The sequence below is a fragment of the Mya arenaria genome, chromosome 15, assembly GCF_026914265.1.
Source record: "Mya arenaria isolate MELC-2E11 chromosome 15, ASM2691426v1".
Taxonomy (NCBI): domain Eukaryota; kingdom Metazoa; phylum Mollusca; class Bivalvia; order Myida; family Myidae; genus Mya; species Mya arenaria.
In genome coordinates this window covers 25,139,166-25,161,653 of record NC_069136.1, presented here as the reverse complement: position 1 = coordinate 25,161,653, position 22,488 = coordinate 25,139,166, and the positions used below count along the sequence as shown (strand labels likewise).

General features: G+C 35.9%; 2 protein-coding genes across 2 annotated transcripts; one reads left to right on the top strand and one right to left on the bottom strand.

Annotated features, from left to right (window-relative positions):
* Positions 1-475: 475 nt before the first annotated feature.
* Positions 476-1,842, bottom strand: LOC128219228 (buccalin-like). Its single transcript, XM_052927041.1, has 2 exons — positions 1,819-1,842; positions 476-1,108 (listed from the first exon to the last, which is right to left on the bottom strand). The coding sequence occupies exons 1-2, from the start codon at positions 1,840-1,842 to the stop codon at positions 476-478; spliced, it is 657 nt and encodes a 218-aa protein (XP_052783001.1).
* Positions 1,843-1,921: 79 nt separating this feature from the next.
* LOC128220771 (alpha-1,2-mannosyltransferase ALG9-like) lies at positions 1,922-20,224 on the top strand. Its single transcript, XM_052929296.1, has 16 exons — positions 1,922-2,042; positions 3,734-3,893; positions 4,031-4,165; positions 4,669-4,739; positions 6,582-6,744; positions 9,885-9,946; positions 10,648-10,735; positions 11,818-11,923; positions 12,574-12,662; positions 13,561-13,597; positions 14,197-14,339; positions 14,927-15,056; positions 15,648-15,798; positions 16,796-16,925; positions 17,709-17,839; positions 19,940-20,224. Exons 1-16 carry the CDS (start codon positions 1,966-1,968, stop codon positions 20,067-20,069), a joined length of 1,803 nt encoding a protein of 600 aa, XP_052785256.1. The 5' UTR covers positions 1,922-1,965; the 3' UTR covers positions 20,070-20,224.
* Positions 20,225-22,488: the final 2,264 nt, after the last annotated feature.

Sequence of the window (22,488 nt, the reverse complement as noted above, 5' to 3'; positions counted from 1 at the left end):
CCAAGGCCCTTTGTTTATAGTCAATTAACCTTTTTATTTTAGAATTTAAGCTTTCGCTCATATTATTTGTGATTCCAGAATATGGATTAAATATATCCCTATCTTCTAAGAGCCATCTTGCTGCATGGTTTATGATGTTTTGTATTAGAATATCAGCGGCTTCACTAGGTGTTACAGTTCTATCAGTTTTAGACCATACAGGTACATCTTCCACACGACCACCACCTATACAAGGGGCAATTCATCAGAACTTAAATAATATTTGCCTGTGCTTTCAATTACATGTACATGATCCTTTGTGAAGCAAGTCTTTGGAGTTGAATTATTTCTGTATGAGCGCACACTGGGTGTAATTAAATACTTGGAAGATCTGGGTTGATAACGTCGTTGCTGTTTGCGGACTGGAACTCCAGTGTGGAAAGAAGGTGCTGATGGTAGGTCACTAACTGATTATTCCCCAATCGAAGACGCTTGCCTAGACGCTTCTCAAACGACGACCGACCAGAAGACGCTCGCCTTGATGCTTCCCCAGTCGACGACCGACCAGAAGACGCTCGCCTTGACGCTTCCCCAGTCGACGACCGACCAGAAGACGCTCGCCTTGACGCTTCCTCAGTCGACGATCGAACAGAAGACGCTCGCCTTGACGCTTCCCCAGTCGACGATCGAACAGAAGACGATCGCCTTGACGCTTCCCGAAACGACGACCGACCAGAAGACGCTCGCCTTGACGCTTCCCCAGTCGACGACCGAACAGAAGACGCTCGCCTTGACGCTTCCCCAGTCGACGATCGATCAGAAGACGCTCGCCTTGACGCTTCCCCAGTCGACGACCGACCAGAAGACGCTCGCCTTGACGCTTCCCCAGTCGACGACCGAACAGAAGACGATCGCCTTGACGCTTCCCGAAACGACGACCAACCAGAAGACGCTCGCCTTGACGCTTCCCCAGTCGACGACCGAACAGAAGACGATCGCCTTGACGCTTCCCCAGTCGACGACCGAACAGAAGACGCTCGCCTTGACGCTTCCCGAAACGACGACCGAACAGAATGGGCTCGCCTTGACGCTTCCCGAAACGACGACCGACCAGTTGTCTCTCGGTTAACTAAGTACATGTAGTTATTGTATTTTACCATGCTGCATATGTACTTCGTATGTTCTACAATTTGAATAAAAACACGTATTTGGCCACCATTTTTAATGTAAAAAACTATTTATATTGTGTTGAATAAATATTGTTAAAATAAGAATATCAAGTATAAAACGAAACTAGACTGCATATGAATATCATTTATTGAAAAGATAAAACGTCATTATAATAAAAAGGTCATATATATCTTAGTACATTTTTTTTATTCTGCCATGTACATTGGCAATATGTTTTGCTTTTATATTAAAGGGATATTTTGCTATGTCATCTTATTTATAAATAACCATTGCAAAATGTAAACTGTTGTAAAGTTGACCAACTGTGACACAATAAAACTATTCGATTTACCGTGTGAGTTCTTTTTACAGTTTTATGAAGATAAAAGGTGTGTTTGGAAAATATTGTGTTGTTTCACGTTTTTCTCATCGTATATCTGAGTAAAATCAAACGCTTGTCTTTGAGTTCCTGGGTGCTTTGCTATTCAGCAAAGGGGAGTAGTCAATATAGCTGGGCTCCAATAACAATTAAGTCATACTCCCAGCCCTAAGCTAGACTGTAAGCAGCTTAAATTGGGTGATTGGTTGATGTGCCGTCCTCTTATCCAAGAGGTCGTTGGTTTAAGTTTAAACATTACATTTCTTTAGTATATTCCCACCAAAACCAACAATGCTCCTGCGCAAAGCATTCATTTAGTTTATGGGGAATTAAATTACTCATACGGCAATATAACCGCTTAAGTCCGCATTCTAAACGTTCCCTCGATCGATATTAAGCCAATCAAAATTCATCAATTATTTTGCGCTGATGTCAAGATGGCAGCCTCCACGAAGCGCCGATTACAAGGAAAGTCAATAAAAGAACTTGCAGCTTTATCAAATCCAATCGAGAGGTAAAACAGTTGATTTAAAATAGTTGTAATAAATTCATGTCATAAAAGACCCTGACGAAAGGAATGATTTCAGTGAATGGTTTGGTTAAACGTAGATATAAACACTAACGAAGTCGGGTCAATTTAAAATTAACATACATGTACAGTAAAACTTTACATGTACTGGCTAAAGTAAAAAATCCGAACACTTTTGGAGGTTGTTTAAAATTATTTTGTAGAGTTTATGTTGTAGTTAGTTATAATTTTGTATGAAACATCTTTGGTTAATGTGACAACATCTGTCAAAGTACATAATCATGATCTTATCAATTTCATGTCTAAAATTGTTCATATTATGGACAGTAAATTTATGCTATGGATGGCACAAATGCTGAACACGGAAAATACAATGTCATAATATTATGATTTATAAGTATGCTATATTATTAAATACATTGTCATAAAATTATGATTTATAAGTATGCTATATCATTTAAACACTTAGCTGCAAAGTTGTTTAATGTTTCCACTGTTTTTGAAAACATGTGATTTAAATGTAAAGCGTGACTTCTATTTATAAATATCTTGAATGTAGGTCAACATTACTGTGGGGCCTCGAAGATAGGCATGCGCCCTGTGACATCATTCCCTGTGTGCTACATTTTGATCTTTAAATTAAGCTTATTAGAGCATTGAATGGCTTTTTTAGAAAAATACTCAACAAACAATCTTCTGATGTGTGACCAAGGCAAGCGTCTGTATTAATCCAAATCATCGAATTATCGATCACTATTAAAAAACACACTGTTTTATCAGGTGTTGGCAGTGGTCAAAATTAACACAAGCCCGCAAGCCCTCCACTGGTAAAATGTCTTCCCAGCCTGCTCAAATTCTGAATTATATATAGCAGGGCTTGTTTAAAAATTTTATGCCAAGCAATAATGTAAGAATTTTGGCTTGTTCATCCTCAAGTCTAGTTTCAATGACTATGTTGGGAATTTGTTTCCTATTAGGGTTTTTAATATGAACCAGTAGTGATGTACTTTGTTGGAAAGATATTTCAAATTCATTAACAATGCTCTATATTTTATCAAAATCAATCCAGAAAATAAGTTTTTTAAGGCATTATATACATAAGTGAGATAGATATGCAATGGCTACATTTGCATCATTTTCGATACCACTTTAATATCATTGAATGGCTTAATTGATGTCACTGTATGTATGATATTATATTGTATGAGACCTCCCTTCACATTTGATTGTCCGGCAATAGCACATATCAATGTTAAATAATCTTGGGCTTAAAATATTTGTAAAACGAAAAGACAGCCTTTTAATAATACCATAAAAATATGTTGCATTGACTAGATTTTTTTATTCAAAATGAACAAACTTAATCGCCTACATGTTCTTCAAACAGTAGTTGATGATGTAGGACTCATAAATTGTCTTCAAAATTGTTTAAGTGATATTTTACCCAACAATTTCCACCTTAGCCTCAGTTTTAACACTTTAATACTCACATTTTTTGTCACGGGTCAGGGGTAAATTTCAAAGTAAAAATAAGGCATATAAACCAGTTAGGGGCAAACAGGTGTGAATTAGGCTGTTAGAAAAGACATTTAGAAATTTCTTTGAGAAAGTATACATCTGAATATTATTGTTTACTAAGATGACATAAGCGCAACACCTCATTCTAATTATTGCAGGGAAAAACCAGTTGAACCACATCCAATAATAGAACATGATGACCCAGTCTGGGCCCCAGCACCATACACAGTGTTCAAGGTCTTCATGTCTGCCCGACTATGTGCAGCCGCATGGAACATTGTGGGTGATTGTGACGAGACTTTCAACTACTGGGAACCGGTATTTTATTTTATTTAAAAAAGTAAACTTTTTTTTTCACAATGTTGGACTCAAAACTCTTATCAATGGCGAAAAGGCCTATATTTAACAAAACAACTCTCTTTTAAGCTTCTTGTTTTATGTTTGCTATATTTCAGACCCACTACTTGATGTTTGGTAAGGGTTTTCAGACGTGGGAGTACTCCCCAGAATATGCAATCCGGTCGTACGCCTACCTGATGCTTCATACCCTACCCATGAGACTGTACGGGCTCATCTTTACTCCCAACCCAGTATGTAATAAGATTGTTTTGGCCCTGGGTGGGTGCATTATCTGATTATTTACCGTATAACATGGTTTTACAATTGAATCAGACTAAGGATCAACTTCATTTACCTACCAAGAAATGGTAAAATTTAAATAAATTTTTCTGTGCCATGTAGTTTAAAAAACAAAATGACAACTGGTATTTCATTGTGAAAGAGTGAAATGTAATTCATTATGTGTTAGAAATTAATTGTTCATATATTCAAAAGATATGGATAAAAACCTTATCAACATCCATTGATTTATATATAAAAAAGAAGCCTGTCCCGGCCAAATCGGAAAAATTGCAGATTTTCGGGAAATGATAAATGTGAAATATTTTGTATGACATATCTTCTATGTAACTAATGTTCCAAACTAGCATAATCTTGCAAGCATGAATCAACCATTCGCTGTAAAAACTTTGTTTTATGTTTGGGTCGGTGATTTAACTATTGGAATCATTTGTTGATATTTATTTTGTTGCAGGTGATGATGTTTTTTTTCACCCGATGTATCCTAGCCTTAGCCTGTGCATTGACTGAAGTGGTCTTCTACAAGTATGCTACTATAAGGCCTAAAAAAAAAATTGTTTGGTTAGGGTTACATCCTTAAAAAAAATAGGTAGGGTAGGTAGGCTTTTTATTTTTTTATTTATTTTTTTTTTATTAGGTTTTATATAAGAATATAATTTTCATCATTGGAGAATGGTGTTAAAGCTATCTTCTGTACATTTAAGGTTTAAACTTAATATTAAAAAGCAATTAAAAAAAAACGAAATTTTTTTTTTTTTTTTTTTTTTTTAGTTTTTCATTTTTTTTTCAAACTGACAATAAAAACGGTAGGGTCGGCGCCTATTCCGTAGGTAGGGTCGGGTAACCCGAACCAAATGTATTTTTTTTTAGGCCTAATAATGTTTATATTAAATACTACAGAAACAAGCTCAGTAGCCAAAAGTTTAAACATAAAACCCATTTAATAGCACAGGGTAAATGCCAAAGACATTGAACACAAAAGCAAAAAATCACAAACAAGAAACTGTTACATGGAACAACAGCACAAAACTCCACAAACAACACAGTGCATATATACTATGTAAAAAAACTAGGTGTGTTTATCAAGGATTGTAAGGTACCGCCTTGGAACGGTCATAAAATGTAAGTTTAGTGGGGGTTTAAACCAGTTTATGTGCACAAACCTCACTCTTATCCCAACAATACTGAATAAAGGAAAAAACGTAAAAGGTAAATCTTAACAAAGTTTGCATTAACATAACACTATATAACACTAAAACACTTTACAACAAAAGTGTTTCAAAGAGTTATTATACATATAAAGACTATCCATGCTTACACGAGGATCTCATTCTGCATTTTGCAAGTTGACATGAAATTGATGTAAATGAATATATGTGTATCAACACACAGAGCACAATATAATACCAATTATAAATGTTTTTTGTTTTATTTCCATTTGACCTGCAATCATTTTTAATGGGTATGTTTTTGGGATTATAGAGGGTAATTATAACCAAACTTTTTAGGGAGAAAAGAATCTTCTTTAGATTGGGGAATCGGGCCTTAAATTGGCCCTAAACTCGTCAAAAGACATCCCTGACACCAGAGTGATGTTGACATATGTTTGGTTACAGGTATCAGGTCCATTTGACCCATTTACCATTTCAGCCTGGTCCAAATAGGCCTACCATTGTTTTGTGATGTATTGTTTGAATTAAATAGGTTATAAATCATTGCATGAAACCGCACAAAAGAACAACTAGACGTATCATGTTATGATATACATACAGCCCTTATATGCATATAGGTTTGCATGAGTTTTTACAACAACATATATGTATAAAATAAAAATATTTGTCAGCGAATCTTACAGATTTAACAGAAAATAAGTTTATATGCTCTATACATACAATACTAATTAGAAGTAGGCCAAAATGGACAACTGGCCAATTTTGTGATTGGGCCGAATTTGATACTGAGCTGAATTGACCCTAATTTCTAAATCCTTATTTTGTGGAGCACACCAAATCAAAACACTTGTGTCTCTTCGTTCCAATTATTCAAATCGCATGTTAATGTTATCTTACATATATAAGAGTTTGCAAAATTGTTCTGCAAGAGATAAACAGTGGCCTGCATGTCCTGCACTGGAAATATGCTTCCCTGGCATAAATTCTGCATTGTATATAGCAGGACTAATTGAATTCAGGCTGAGTCATTCAAAAGTCTAATTTCAATGACTAAGATAATGACTTAAACTTTTTATCTTTGAATGGAAATGCTCTAGAAACGCTGCATTTAGTTAGTTATTGTTTCGGAAAAAAACAATGTTTATGAAACATTTAAGCTTAACCATTATCAAATAGTGTTCAATATATTTTTCAGGGGTGTTTGCCGTCAGTTTGGAAACAATGTGGGGCGTATCATCGTGTGTTTTCAACTGATAGGGGCGGGATTTTTTATATCATCAACGGCATATCTTCCAAGCAGTTTCTGCATGTACATGACGTTTCTGAGTATTGGAGCATGGTTTCTAGGCAAATATGAGGTTTGTTTTTAGCTCGACTATTCGAAGAATAAGGAGAGCTATACTACTCACCCAAGCGTCAGCGTCGGCGTCACCCCTTGGTTAAGGTTTTGCGTGCAAGCACACATAGGTTAATATCTCAGCAACTACTTGAGGTATTGCATTGAGACTTTATACAATGGTACTCAACCATCCAACCTACTTAATTAACCAAGTTTGATAACTCTACTTTGCATTAAATGCCAATAATAGGCCTTTATTATTTGACTTAGAAATTCTGGTTAAGGTTTTGAGTGCAAGCACACATAGGTTAATATCTCAGCAACTACTTGAGGTATTATATTGAGACTTGATACAATGGTACTCAACCATCCAACCTACTTAATTTACCAAGTTAGATAACTCTAGTTTGCATTTAATGCAAATAATTGCCCTTTATTATTCGACTCAGAAATTCTGGTTAAGTTTTTGCATGTAAGCACACATAGGTTAATATCTCAGCAACTACTGGATGAATTGCATTGAGACTTTATACAATGGTACTCAACCATCCAACCTACTTAATTAACCAAGTTAGATAACTCTAGTTTGCATTTAATGCATATAATAGGCATTATTATTTGACTTAGAATTTCTGGTTAAGGTTTTGCATGCAAGCATACATAGGTTAATATCTCAGCAACTGCTTGAAGTATTGCATTGAGACTTGATACAATGGTACTCAAACATCCAACCTACTTAATTTACCAAGTTAGATAACTCTAGTTTGCATTTAATGCAAATAATTGCCCTTTATTATTCAACTCAGAAATTCTGGTTAAGGTTTTGCATGTAAGCACACATAGGTTAATATCTCAGCAACTGCTGGATGAATTGCATTGAGACTTTATACAATGGTACTCAACCATCAAATCTACTTAAATAACCAAGTAAGATAATTCTAGTTTGCATTAAATTTAAATACCTGGTAATGACCCCTTTTTTATTCAACATAGAAATTCTGGTTAAGGTTTTGCATGTAACCACTTTTAAGTCAATGCTTCAGCAAATACATCATGTATTGCATTGAAACTTTACACACAGGCTCCCAACCATTAAACCTTCTTATTTAATCAAGTAAGATAACTCTATCGTTCATATTATATAGTTTTTGCCCCTTTATTATGCGACTTAGAAATTCTGGTTAAGGTCTTGCCTGTTAGCACACATAGGATAATATCTCAGGAACTACTTGATGTATTGCATTGAATCTTTATACAATGGTATTCAACCATCCAACCTAATTGAATAATCAAGTTAGATAAATGTGTTTTGCAAATAATGGCCCTTTATTTTTACACTTAAAAATTCTGGTTAAAATTTTGCATATAACCACATTTATGTTAATATCTCTGCACATCATGTATTGCATTGAAATCTAATCTAACAGTGATCCATGCATGTTTCACCAAAACTTTTCAATCCTTACACTGAAAAGTGGCGGAATAGTCGAGCGCGCTGTCTCTGTGACAGCTCTTGTTAGATATATATTGGGCCGGTTGTTCAGAATTTCGTTTAAGTTAACAACTTTGAAAACATCATTTTGTTAACTTTCAAATTGTTCCTGCTCTAGACGATCTTAATGGATACACTTATAAAAAAATATTGTAGCCTGTTGAAATCTTAACAGGACTTGCGACAGCTGTTTCAGCTGTACTTGTTTATATTCAAATATGAGAGCATATCATCCAATATTTTACCTTTAAAAGTTAACAACACTGTCGTTAATCACATTGTTCACATTAACAAACTTCTGAACAATAGGTCCAATGTCCAAGTAATGTAATAATTTTGATTTCATTTAACATGTTGACTAATATGTACTCTATAATTATGACACCCTGACACCCATTCACTTTTTATACCCCGACAGACGAAGTTTGGAGGGGGTATATTGGAGTCACCCAGTGGTCGGTTGGTTAAGGGGTCGATTTTTTGGTTTATCGGTCGGTCTGTTGCAATTTACCTTGCACGGAGCATAAGTTAAAAACTGCTGGATGGAATTAGATTAAACTTTATACAATGGTAGAGCATAATGAGAGGAAGTGCAGTGTACAATAGCCATAATTATATTCTTGCTTATTACTGAGTTATTGCCCTTTGTTACTTTTTTTCGTTCGAAGTATAACTTGAAAAGTACTGGATGGAATTCATTGGAACTTCATACAATGGTAAAGCACAATGAGAGGAAGTGCAGTGTTCAAGAACCATAACTCTACTTTAGCTAAATACTTAGTTATTTATCTTAATGTTAAATTTTCATTCCTGGTGACTGTATACATTAATTGAAATTTGACTCTCCGATGAACAAGCTAAAATTCATACTCTGTTGCTTGACATAAAAAAAATTCAACAAGCCTTGCTGTATAAAATCCAAAATTTGAGCAAGCCTGAAAAGTATTCTACCACTGCAGTGCTTTTTCTAATTTTGAACACTGCCCATTTAATTTTGTTTCATCTAAAAGGCTAGTGCTTGCTGATTTTTAATATGTTATAAAAATTATCAGACATATATGTAGAATAGATAAGATTATGGCAGTTTGTATTTTGTTTTTTATTTGAAACAAAATCTGACTTGAAACTGCTATTTTGGAATCTTTAAAGTACAAAAATGATTATTTGTATATTTTTTACAATTTTCTTTCTCTACATCTGAAACCGTTTAAAATAAAACCAAATTGGTATGGAGTCACCAATATTTAAGATCATCAACTCGACAAGATTTGCAACAACCAAATTAAGACTGTATATTGATACAAACCAAGACATTTGAACCCTACAGGCAGTAGACAAAATTTACCGCTTTTTAGACCCTTTTACCATTCTACTGCTGTGCCGATAAAATCTACTGATTTTGTTAAAACTAGCGCTTTCAAAAAAAATGCATAAAATTTGCATTTTACATCCAGTTTGATCATAAATTTACCTCTCTGAAGTAACAGATTTACTTCTCTGGAGAAACAGAACTACCAGAGGTTCACATGGCTGAACAAATGTACACTGACTAATAGTAATATTGCATTACAGACACTGCATATTGTAAAACACAGCAATACAGGTTTAGGTACATGGTTGCGCCTCTTTTACACATCAATGTATTGTTTGTAAATGTTTTATTTTAGGTGGCCATTATGGCAACGGCTGCTAGCGCCATTGTGGGCTGGCCTTTTGCTGCAATCATTGGGTATGTATGTACTCTTTTTTTGTTTGAATCTTCAATCTATCAGTAATCAACTAGCACAAGCTTGCTAGCCCAGCACTGGTAAAATGGTAGCTGGCTTGTTCAATTTTGGAATTTAATATAGCATGGCTTGTTACAATTCATATGTCAAATAGTTAAATAAAACCTGAGCACAAAGCTTTTGTGATGGGGTTATTGTCTGTCGTCCATCATCAACATTTTCCTTTAATCACTGGGACCTTTTAAACCAAACTTCGCAGGAATATTCCTTGGGTGGACCTCTTCCAGACTTTTTCAAAAAATATGGTTTCATGCAGAACTCTTGTTGCTATGGCAACGGAAACGAAAAACTTTGTTAATCTTCTTCTGGGAAGCCGCCGGCCCGATTTCCAAATAATTTCACAGACATATTCCTAAGGTTACTTTGTATTAAATTTCTTCACCTCATGTTGATTTGTAAAATGATTTTATTGCTACTTTATTTGTTGTTAGCATTTGACAATCCAATTTGTTTCAATTTTGAAGTAAGTCCACAAAACAGCTTCAAAAACAGTTTTGCTTCTGCAGCAGTGTGCTTCACCCTCTTTAACCTCCATTTGGGGCCTAAAGCGCCCGCAATACTGATCGCCGTAATGGTTTCAGCCGGTCAATTACATCCCTTAACAACTTATGCATGATATGCATTTACATAAAATATATTTCAGGGTACCCATAGCTTTTGACATCCTATTCCTCCAAAGAAAGGTGGTGCTGTTCATGATGTGGGTTGGAATAGCACTGGTTACATTTTTGGTAAGTCTCGTTCCATTGTAAAGTACAAGAAAACTTAAAAGATCTTTTTTTATGCGAATGTCATGCAGAGATTTGCATATCATATTTTTGTCATAAATTTTAGGTCATGTAAAGACTGTACTATTATTTTTCTTAATATTCATAACTTTAAGTAACTGGATTCAAATCATATTAGTTATGGAAATAAATAAAATAGCAGTACATGTAAATAGCTTGAATGGCAACCAAAGAATGTTTCTATTAAAATGTGTGGAGTATTCCATGCTGTAAAGTTCAGGGTAATCCTGAAGTAAGAATTAAGAGCTTTTAATTTCAGGTTATTATACACTAACAGTTGTTAAGATTGCTTATTTTTGCTTTGAAAATTGCATCAAAATTAGAAGGAAGTACCTTAAAATGAATATGAATTTCTCCCACCTCAGATAAGTAGATCCAATAATATAACCATGCTAGAAATTCTTATCTTGCCCACCGCGAAGATAAAATGCCCGTATGGAACTCCTTTTTAATGATCACCACATTGTAATTACCTCCCATGTTGAAGACTGTCGTCTGAAGTATCATGGAAACATTGTCTTGTGGGAATAATGAATATTTAGAACACTAATTAATCATTTCTGGCTTCAAATGTCACCATAAAACAGTTTTCATGCACCTTTCAAGAAATAATGCTTCACTCTCCTAAGAACTATTTAAAGACCGATTTGACTATTAACATAATCTGAATCACTACGTGAATATCCATGACAACCACGAAATATCGCATAACCATAAGCAATTATTTTCACTAAGCACAAAAGAGTTACAGCAAAAAAAAACATTTTTACTTAATTTTGTTTAACTGAGGTGGGAGAAAAAGCATCTACCTCGTTTCCGCAAAACACCCTACGCTATAAAACCTATCTTACACCCTCGGCCATGGAAGATACTTATAGTCTTTGGAAACAATTTCAAAAGGTATCTTAGCCCATTTACACTGCTTTGGACATGCATGCCTCATACTCAAATAAACATGGGCTATTTTCAGGCTTGACAATTATCACCTGACTAATGTTTAATGTTCTTTTGTTCCTTGCTTGTAGCTACCCCTTGTCCAGATAGATCAGTACTACTATGGCAAGTTGGTGGTGGCACCTCTCAACATTGTCATGTACAATGTCTTCACCGAACATGGCCCAGACCTCTACGGTAGGGTAACACACATTTGATTTACCTTTAAAAGAATTTGAAAGTGATTATAAAATTGCTTCCCTTTGGTAAACTTTACTATCTGTAATATAAACTTCCAAGTTCTTAGGTGTAAGGATTTATCATTCAAATCTTCCCTAAATGTATTTGATTTAGTACATACTAAAACTACACATATATATTCTGTTCATTACATATATGTGAGCTGCGACAAGCAAAAAATGTCCTATAGTAAATATGACAAAAGCAGATATAATGACATCATAGACAAAAGTGATAAAAGCAGAACTGCGGTTCCAATGGTGTGATGTGAATTTAAAGGTCATGACTCATGGGTAGTTTAAAGGTAACCTAAATAGAGGAGAATTATTGTTTGTTTCAGTGTGAGATCGCAGTATATTTAACAGAGTGAGCGACTTAAGATATATTTCATGAGTGACATAGACAGGAGTGAAATATCTTCTTTTGGTGTTCAGTGAAGAAGTATACATACAATATAAAAGTTAGGTATAATTTATAGGCTCATGTATAGGCATATTTGTAGTAGTTTTGTTGATCTCTGAAAGTGGTATTTATTATTTTCCAATGTAGACAAAACTATTAACAGATCTTAACATCAGTCAATATATTTATGTTGTACATGTTTGCAGGAGTGGAGCCATTTTCCTACTATATCATCAACGGTCTCCTTAACTTCAACATTGTTTTCCCCCTGGCCCTGGTATCAGCTCCATTTGTGGTGTGTATATTAAAGTTTTTTTAGTCTGGTTTCTTTAGCTATGATCAAGTTTATCATATCCCTGCTTCATGAAGTGGAGGCTATATATAGGGCTCACACACATTGTCACTTCCATGATCCATCCATCCCCTTTTTGTCTGTGTCACTTCCATGATCCATCCATCCCCTTTTTGTCTGGTCTTTATCTTTCTCATTCATGGTCAGATTTTAAAATTGTTTAGGAGAAGTGACCACCATAGCATAAGGATGTGTCGGGCATAAGACCCATGTTCCTCCCTTTGTTTTGTTTTCAACTTGTCTGTGTTCTGAAGAAAACAAGTCCAAAGTATTGCTATGACTTTGGTGTCATTATTGTCATTGTGTGAAAACTTAAACAAATGGAAACAAAAATGCATGGTATACAAATGAACCTTGGTATACATATGACAAGAGACATTATGTGCATGTATGACAAGGCCAATGAATCTGACATTAGTTATACACCTTGCTTTACCAAAAAAAGTAATGTTGGGACACTTGTTTTGTAAGGATAATCCTTACGTGAATGTGAATATAAAATGAGGTGTGGGTATGGCACAGTATTTGTATCAGGTGTTACGAAAAGTATCACTCCTAAAAGTCTCCCCACTTCTCCCTAATTTGACTTGAGAGAGAAGTCACTTCTCCCCCAAAAATCAGCCCAGTGAGAGCCCTGGGATTATTGAATACTTTATCACCTCGCAAACTGGTTTTTCTCCTAATTGACTACACTTTATTTAAGATTAAGCTTAAAAATAAGAAGGCATTGCTTGCTAACCCTTTGCTCGAGATGTCAAATTTTAGTTGAGAATTAAGTTGGATTTGTAAGTGAAGATATGGTTTGCAAATTGTTCTTAAATTGCAGCTTTTTTGGTTTCAGATACTATCCAACTACATTTTAAAAGTGAAGACTCAAGGTAAAACACTTTCTGATTCAGCTGGAATATATAACATAAACATCTCCTAAATTGCTTAAATAAAAAATCTTCATGTTGAAACACCTACAAAATATTTTAATTGGTGGCACTTACTTTGAGGGATAAAATCATTGATGCAAAATTAATATAAATTCTTAATTGAACCATTTCTACATATTATATTTCATCCCTTCAATGGAAATTGAGATATAAACAGCCCAAACTCCACTCAGGGCTATACCATTGAAACCTCAACCTAATCCAGGAGTTAAAAATAAAAAGTTTATATGAGGAGGTTCCTGTTCACTTTTGCTACAAGGTAAAAATAACTATAGTGGGCCAGTCCAGTCTGAAAGTGAGTTGTATGTTTAAATGGAATATCCCTCAAGTGTTTATTCCCATTGCTGTACATGTGAAAATGATTAGCATAAGCACATGACAACATTGTTTTTATTGTCAAATATATATTTTAAGTTCAAGTTATGAATCATACATTTTTTTAGATTGAAAAAAAGGTTTAGTATGAGATGAAATGAAATAAACTCTTTAAAAGTGAATATAGCTAGAGTTTCTATTAACTTAATTCCCATCATGTTTAGGTATCCCCATCTGGCTATCGCTGGCGGGAATGTACATCTGGGCGGCAATATTCTTCACACGACCTCACAAGGAGGAGCGTTTTCTGTTTCCTATCTATCCATTGATCGCTGTCGCTGGTGCTGTCTCAGTCGACTACATACAGGTAAAAGGCAGACGTTAAATGTTGATCTTAAAATATGTTCAATTTTGCGAAAAGATTTTCTATAAAGTGCTTAGCCGATAAATGTTTTATTTTCAGACTAGTAGTAATCAAATCATTTTGGTCTGTAGAGCTTATGTTGCTGTTGAGGGTGCCGTCTCTGTTGACTGTATACATGTTGGTTTATACTAAAAAAATTTAGCTCGATTGTGACGAAAGCTGATAGCTTATAGAATCACTCTTGAGTCCGTTTCCTGGGCAGAAACCAGTACTGTGTCCTTTTTTGAGAAGCTATGAGAAAGTACCCCTGGTGGGGATCGAACCCTCAACTTCTTGGGTGAGAGGCGGACACCTATACCACTAGACCACTCTCACCCTCGTATACATGTTGAGGCAGATGTAAAATTTTGATCTTCAAACATGCTTAATTTCACTAATAGATTTTACTTTAAAGTGCCTTAAAATGGTTTTAAGATCAAAGTTGTTGTTATCCAGTCATTTTGGTCTGTAGAGCTTATGTGGCACTGTTTGAAAAATGCTGACTCGACATAAGATGAGCTTATCCTTTTATTTTTCTTATCCTCCCCCAGCTGTGGTGGCGATGCGTGTTTGTGCGATCCAAGGGAGGCCACTATGTTGACCACACAAGCTGGATCTCTGTGTTTGTCGGCATTTTCTTCACTCTCATGTCTGTCTCTAGAATTGTGGCTGTATACCAGGGTAAGCGATAGTAAACAGGCTTCAAATTGAAACTTGTGTATGAACATGGCCTAAGAAATTGTACTTCCGTAACCAATCAGTTGTTATTGCACAGTGGTTAGTGTATAAGTCTCTGGATCAGAGCGCCCTTGGTTCAATCCCAACTCTTAGCCTTGTTGATGGTTAGTACTGGTTATCGCCCATGAATAATGAATGGTTCTTAAACACATATACATGAAAATAGCAGGTTTTAAAACTGAATACATGTTTATCGCTATTTATTTATAAACTCTCATGAGTTCATCATCATGGTGTGAAAAATATCTTGCCTTTACCAGTAACTGTTTTAACATGCCTCGATATTTAAATTCAAAATTTTAAACAAGCCCCCAAAATATACCTGTTGTTTCATTTTTGAAGAGTATTAGCTGAATCTCTTTCTTAATTTGTCATTGCATAAAGATTTTTGGATGAAGAAGCTTGAATGCTACACTAGTACTTGGCATCAACAGTTTTCGCAAGCCCAGCTGTATATAAAATCCAGAAATATGCAATTTACTAGAACATGGCTTGCAGGCTTGTGCTAATTTTCGACCACTGTGTACCTTACAGCCTACCACGCCCCTCTAGACCTTTATGTGGAACTGAACAAACTGGCCAATGATGAGAAAGTGCACACACTGTCAGCAGATCGCCCTGTTACCCTGTGTGTGGGGAAGGAGTGGTACCGGTATCCTAGCAGCTTCTTCCTTCCAGGGCAAAAGTGAGTATGGCAGTTAGGGTCAAAGTGTGCATGTGGAAGGGATGGGGAGGCTAGCGCTGGGAGGGGAAGGGGTGGGGAGGCTAGCGTTGGGAGGTGAAGGGATGGGGAGGCTAGCGCTGGGAGGGGAAGGTGTGGGGAGGCTAGCATTGGGAGGGGAAGGGGTGGGGAGGCTAGCGTTGGGAGGGGAAGGGGTGGGGAGGCTAGCGTTGGGAGGGGAAGGGGTGCCTGCAGATCAGCCTGTTTACCAGTTTATGGGGAAGGAGTAGTTAGCACCTGTATCCCATTTAATTATTCCTTCCAGGGCCTGAGAAATTGGGAGGTAGGGGGAAGTTTGGGTTGGGAGAGGAGGGTGCCAGCAGATTGCCCCCATAAACCTGTGTGTTGCCAACTTGGGAAGGAGTTATATACTGGTATCTTGGCAGCCCCTTCCTCCAAAGGCCAAAGTGAGACTGGGTGTGGGGGGGGGATTGGGGAAAGGCATGGGAAGCTCAGGTTGGAAGGAGATACCTGCAGATCAACCTGTTAAACTGTGTGTGGGGAAGGTGACGTACCTGTATCTAGGCTTCTAGGAGGGAGGTAGAAACACTGGATGGAGAGGTATTAGTGCTGGAAGATCACCCTGTAAGTTTGAGTGTGTAGGGGGAAGGGGTGGCTGGCAAAGTAGCTCTTTTTATAAGCATAAGCCTCTATTGATTATTATGAATATTGCAGACTAAACTTGAAAACATGAATTTTTAAAATAAACACAAAGTCAGATATATCATTTATTCTGACAAAGGGTTAAAAGATTGTGACTGAAGTCAAACTTTGCACATCAATTTTTAGCTTCAATATTTTTCTAATACTTATTTTACAAGAAAGTAAAGATTTTCAAGTTTAAATCTTAAGTCTCGAACTTATACTCAAGATGTTGGTGAAAAAAGGCCCAGCAAACACCTTACCTTTGCTGGGCTCTGCTTGATGGGTCTAATTTTCACCACTGTATTACTAATTTCAGTTGGAACCTCCATTATTTAAAGTCGGAATTTGAAGGCCAACTTCCAAAGCCGTATGACAGTGGCCCTGATGCAACTAGAATTATACCTTCCAACATGAATGATATGAATAAAGAAGAGCCATCTAGATATGTAAGTTAAATATAGACAGCTAAGGTTGTTAATTTTTATGGCATATGTGAATTTTAGATCGTCCAATTTTCCAGGTATTGTCATAGCCTTGTTGACGACCCCTTGCAAAAACATCAATTTTGGCCATACCTAAGAGTATTCAAGATTTTTTAATGAAACTTGGTACACATGTTATATGAGACAATACGCACATCCATGTATGCTTTAAAGTTTGTATAAATGTGTGTTTGAGGTTCATCACTCGGTATCTAATAATTCTCACTATATGTCTCTTGTTTGACTGAAAAATAAACTAATGAGTATTGGCTGCATGGCGCTCTTCATGACTTTAAGCAAGACATTTTAACTGCATATTTGTATTGCTTTCACCTACATGCAGCAGGTTAATAAGTTGTTCATTCATTTACCATGCATAACCTTTTGAAAACATTGTAAAAAAACCATATCTTAGTCATTATAAAACACCAAATTAGATTTTGGTTTGAATTTATGAAGTTGAGAACTAATGCATAAAAAGTCACATTGTTGGCTTATAAACATCTGCCTATCGAGGTATTTAAAGGTATTGTTTTAAAGTTTCTAAAGGTCTGCCCTTGCCATTGGCAGTGTTATGGCTTGACCCCTTACTTGTTCAATTTCATTAAACAACATTTCTTATGAATGCAAAATTAGTTTATAAGCTACATCAGTGTTGTATATGAAGTTATTTTTTTATTTTATTTCAAAAAATATACCAGTACAGATTTAAAAATGATTTTAAAATTGAAAAATTGCATACTTTAGGTGAACGTTTCCAAGTGCCATTATTTAGTGGATTTAGATCTTCCAAGGGAGACAACTCATGAACCGAGATATTCCCAAAAAACTGAGGAGTGGACAACTCTAGTCTCAATACCATTCTTAGATGCTTCCAGGTTTGTATAGTCTAGGTATATCTTGTCTACCATCCTGAATAGGTCCAATTTATTGTAGCTTTTCCTGTACTGGGGGTCGTTTCTATAAATGATTTTAGTCTTAACTGCAATTATCTTAAGTCTGAATAAACGTTACTTATGGTAATTACATCGATTTTTTTAATTTCCTAAACTTTGTGTTTATTTTCAATGCTGGGTAAACACAATAATGAAATTTTGACATTAAGAATATTTTATTTCACGATTATAATTGACAAAGAGATTGATTGAAACGCCCCCCTGGTTCTGCACAGCATAAGTAACAAATTCTTGACGGAACAATATCATGGTTCATTTGTTTTTTATTTGCTTTTTAAAGAAATAAATATTAGGTATGACCATAGTCGTAGGCATTGATGTCGTTAAAAAATGCTTTCACCGAGGCTGTTATATCTGATATTCAAATGAAACTTGGTGCAAATGTTCAGTTAAAGATACTCAAACTTGCATGGGATTAAAAAATTCACTGTGTCAGCAGACAAATAGGAATGACTTTGTCCGGCATCTTCAATATTGTCACAGTGTTATTTTCGTGTCTGATTAATTACTTTTGAATTACTAAACTTGTTGTATATTCCTCGAACTTGGTAAAGATTATTTTCTTGTTGAGGCATTGTTTAAGCTTTGGAGTCATCTTATTTGTAAGTGTTGTCCTTTTTTAGATGAAATTTAAACGAAAATTCATCCAAAGCTTAAAGCCTACAAGGATCATCTTCTAAAGCAATTAATAGTTATGTTTTTCAACTTGTTTAAATTGAATAATTAGTTTTTATATGCCCATCTTACGATGGCTGTATTATGGGAACACCCATGGCGGGCGGGCGGCGGGCGGGCGGGCGGTTCCACAATGTTGTCCGCTCTCTAACTTGAACATTTCTCATCCAATTTCCACCAAACTTCATGAAAGTGTTTGTTGGTGAAATATCTAGGTCAAGTTCGATAACCAGCCAAATCGCTTTAGGCACTCCAGAGTTATGGCCCCCTGAATTTGTCAAAATTGGCCATTTTAGCTTTGTCCGCTCTCTAACTTGATCATTTCTCATCCAATTTCCACCAAACGTCATGAAAGTGTTTGTTGGTGAAATATCTCGGTCAAGTTCAATAACCAGCCAAATCGCTTTAGGCACTCCAGAGTTATGGCCCCCTGAATTTGTCAAAATTGTCCATTTTAGCTTTGTCCGCTCTCTAACTTGAACATTTCTCATCCAATTTCCACCAAACTTCATGAAAGTGTTTGTTGGTGAAATATCTAGGTCAAGTTTGATAACCAGCCTAATCGCTTTAGGCACTCTAGAGTTATGGCCCCCTGAATTTATCAAAATTGGCCATTTTAGCTTTGTCTACTCTCAAACTTGAACAGTTTTTATCCGAATTTCACCAAACTTGCTACTATAAATGTTTGTTGGTATATATTCTTGGCAAAGTTCTATAACCAGCCAGGCTCTTCAGGATTATGGCCCTTGAATTGGTCAAAATTTGCCATTTTTGCTTTGTCCACTGTCTAATTTGAACAGTTATGTGACAGTAAGTTGTCTTAGAATCCAAGAAATTATTGATGGGCGTATTTTGTGAGTGTCACTCTTGTTTTATATAATGTTCTGTATATAAAATGTGTGTGTGTGTTTTTTAACATAATATTAGTATTTTAATGGTTTGATGAAAAAAAGATACATACAAAAAAGCATAATGTTCATACTTACATTTATATGATAATCCTGTGCTAGATTTATTTTTGGTCAATATTTGAGGGGTAGGGGGAGTTTTGAGATTCTTTACCCCCCCCCCCCCCGGCTTTGAGCTAAACCAAAAGTAATATATCTGGCACCTGTAGCTTAGCTATAAGTTGTACTAGTGCAAATTATGATGTCTCTTGAGGATATCTAAGAGGTCAAGAGAGGCACCTGTCTGCAGGCATGGTACTGTTCAAACTGACAGGCAAGATTCTAATGGGGTTTACACATAGTTCTGCAAAGAGCCGGTTAACAACCACTATTAGTAGACCAATTATTACTACAGACCTGTGGCAAGTCTAATACCTGATACATCATTTATACATTTCAGGTCCCACAGAGTGTTCAGGGCATTTTACATTCCATTTGTGTCCAGTAGATACTGTGTGTATGAAAACTACAATTTATTGAAAACAACAAGAACTAAGAAAACCAACAGATCGCAGAAACACACTAGATAGCCTAGGCACACTAGGGTGTAAAATTTGATGCAATTATGATGTATATATTAAAAAATTGAACTTGAATTATTTTTCAAGTGTATGCAATAAATATGTCAGTAGTCCTATGTGTTGTTTGTTTGTACAATGTTTATATTAAATACTAAAGGCAGTAATGTGTATGTTTGAAAATATATATACATGTTTGAAAATTGATATTACACTTTATGGACTATGTTTATAAGGACTTTGTTTTTAAATCTGAAAACAAATGTTACTGTTGAGTATATTACAAGATACAAGAAAATACAAGAATCTTTATATCTTTATTTAAAGTCGGGTAAATGTTAACAAGAAACATTAACTCAATGAGCTATTTTCCGACATGTAATCTTTTTAGCAAAATTTTCATATTTAATGACTATTGATAAACTGAATGACGGATATAGGCATCTTTCTTAAATTCACATATTATCATTATCAATGTTCTTATGAAAGATATAAACAGAAATGTGTCACCCTTTAGAACATTTGGGGCATCTTGTCTGAGGTTTCATGCCCACAAAAAATAGAGAAGGTAGATGAGTTTTACTTCTTTTTTATAAGGCAAATCTTTTACCAAAAAAAAAAAGTAAATTATATGCTTAAAGGGATAGAAATGAGATGGTCTAAAAATCAGCATATACAGTATTTTCTCAAAACAAGGCTAAAATTTTCAATGCAAGCCAGAAGGAGGCCAATAAATTACATAATAAGAATAATAAACGCAACAAAATACAATATACCGACGCTGTTTCTAAACTTACTGGGTTTAACGTGGTTGACGACACTTGTAAATTTCAAATTTGAAAAATGCTCAAAAACTGCGAAAGGTGCACGTGTGCGATGTGATCAGCAGTAAGTAAGATTCGATGCATTGTACACATCAATTTAAACCAGAAATTAATCAGTCAACAAGTTTAAACCCCAGTTTAATGGCACAGGGTCAATGCCAAAGACATAGAACACAAAAACAAACAATTACAAACCAGAAACATGGAACAACAGCACAACTCTTGTTTCAATGACCATTCTAAGGCGGTAATCCCACCATGTATTGGTAAAGCTATTTGATGCGTGTGTGGTGTTAGTACGTTTGTGACTTTCATCTAGTGTCGGTGATGGTGTAAGTAGAGTATACTCCCGGCGTGAGCAAATTTAAGGGTCCCAGAGTGAAAGTTTAACCACCGCACACCTATCCTGGGAGGTTAACCAGTACTAGGTGCTTTCACCTCTGCAAGGAACTGACAACTTCGGTAAATGCCTTGGGCAGTGGTACAGTGCGAATGGTCGTAGAAAGGATTTCATAACCAATCATAACAGAAGTGACCTGGTCCGCCCGGGAATCGAACCCGGGTTGTCCGATTCACAGTCCAACGCTCTACCGATTGACCTAACCGGGCGTTAAGTGTCATTTAGTGTCGCCCTGACCTTGTTGTTTATATTGGAATGGTTGACTACTGGTAATGTCACTGTAGCTTTCATTGTATACTAAAGTGATTGTAAATGTGTACAAGTGTCTAGGTCCAAAACAACAAAAATCCAAGAAGCAGCCGCGAGCCCGCAAGTTGCACACTATATAAAGGGGAAGCTCTGGCAAAAACCCATTAGCGGATTCAGGAGGCGGGGCACCCGACCCCCCCCCCCCCCTAAAAAATCGTCCAAGTTTATTTTTTATTTCATTGTAGAAAAAAAAAATATACTGAATACGCCCAAAATGCACCTTTGCAGACTAGATTTTTTTTTCTTGGCGCAGTACCCCCATACCCCCATTTTCAACCAAATACATGTCGGTTCGGAGTGAAGGCACAAGTAAAAAAAAATACGTCCATTAGTTACGCCCCCTCGAACGTAAAATTCTGGAGCCGCCCTTGAAACCTCTATGGTCAACCAAATGGTTAAATCATTAATATAACAGTAAGATTAGGAACTTAGGCCAGCATCCGAAAACACTCGAAGCCGTGGCCACTTGTACGCATGTTGATCGCCAATTAAGTGAAAACATTGAAGCTGCACTCTCACCGATTGATCGTTTTAACAACATTTTTGACTTGGAACGAGCCAATTTTTTGCATTTATGTCTGCAAACCAGTGGAATAAGACTGGTGACAAATTATCAGATCGCAGTTTTCATATTTACCTTCGAAATTTTTATGGCTAAAATCAATACGTAAACGCTATAAATATAATGAGCTGTTCGGCATAAAACTTTAAATTTTTGAACGTAAATATGAAAACCTGTGACTAGATCTTTTGTCTGTGGTCTTGTTTCACTGGTTTCAAGACATTTACGCCAAAATTGGCTGATACCAAGATAAAAAAGTTGTCAAAACGGTCGATCTGTGAGAGTGTATCTTTAAACTAATGTACACTTTCAAGTTGTTATCTAGCTGGGGAAACC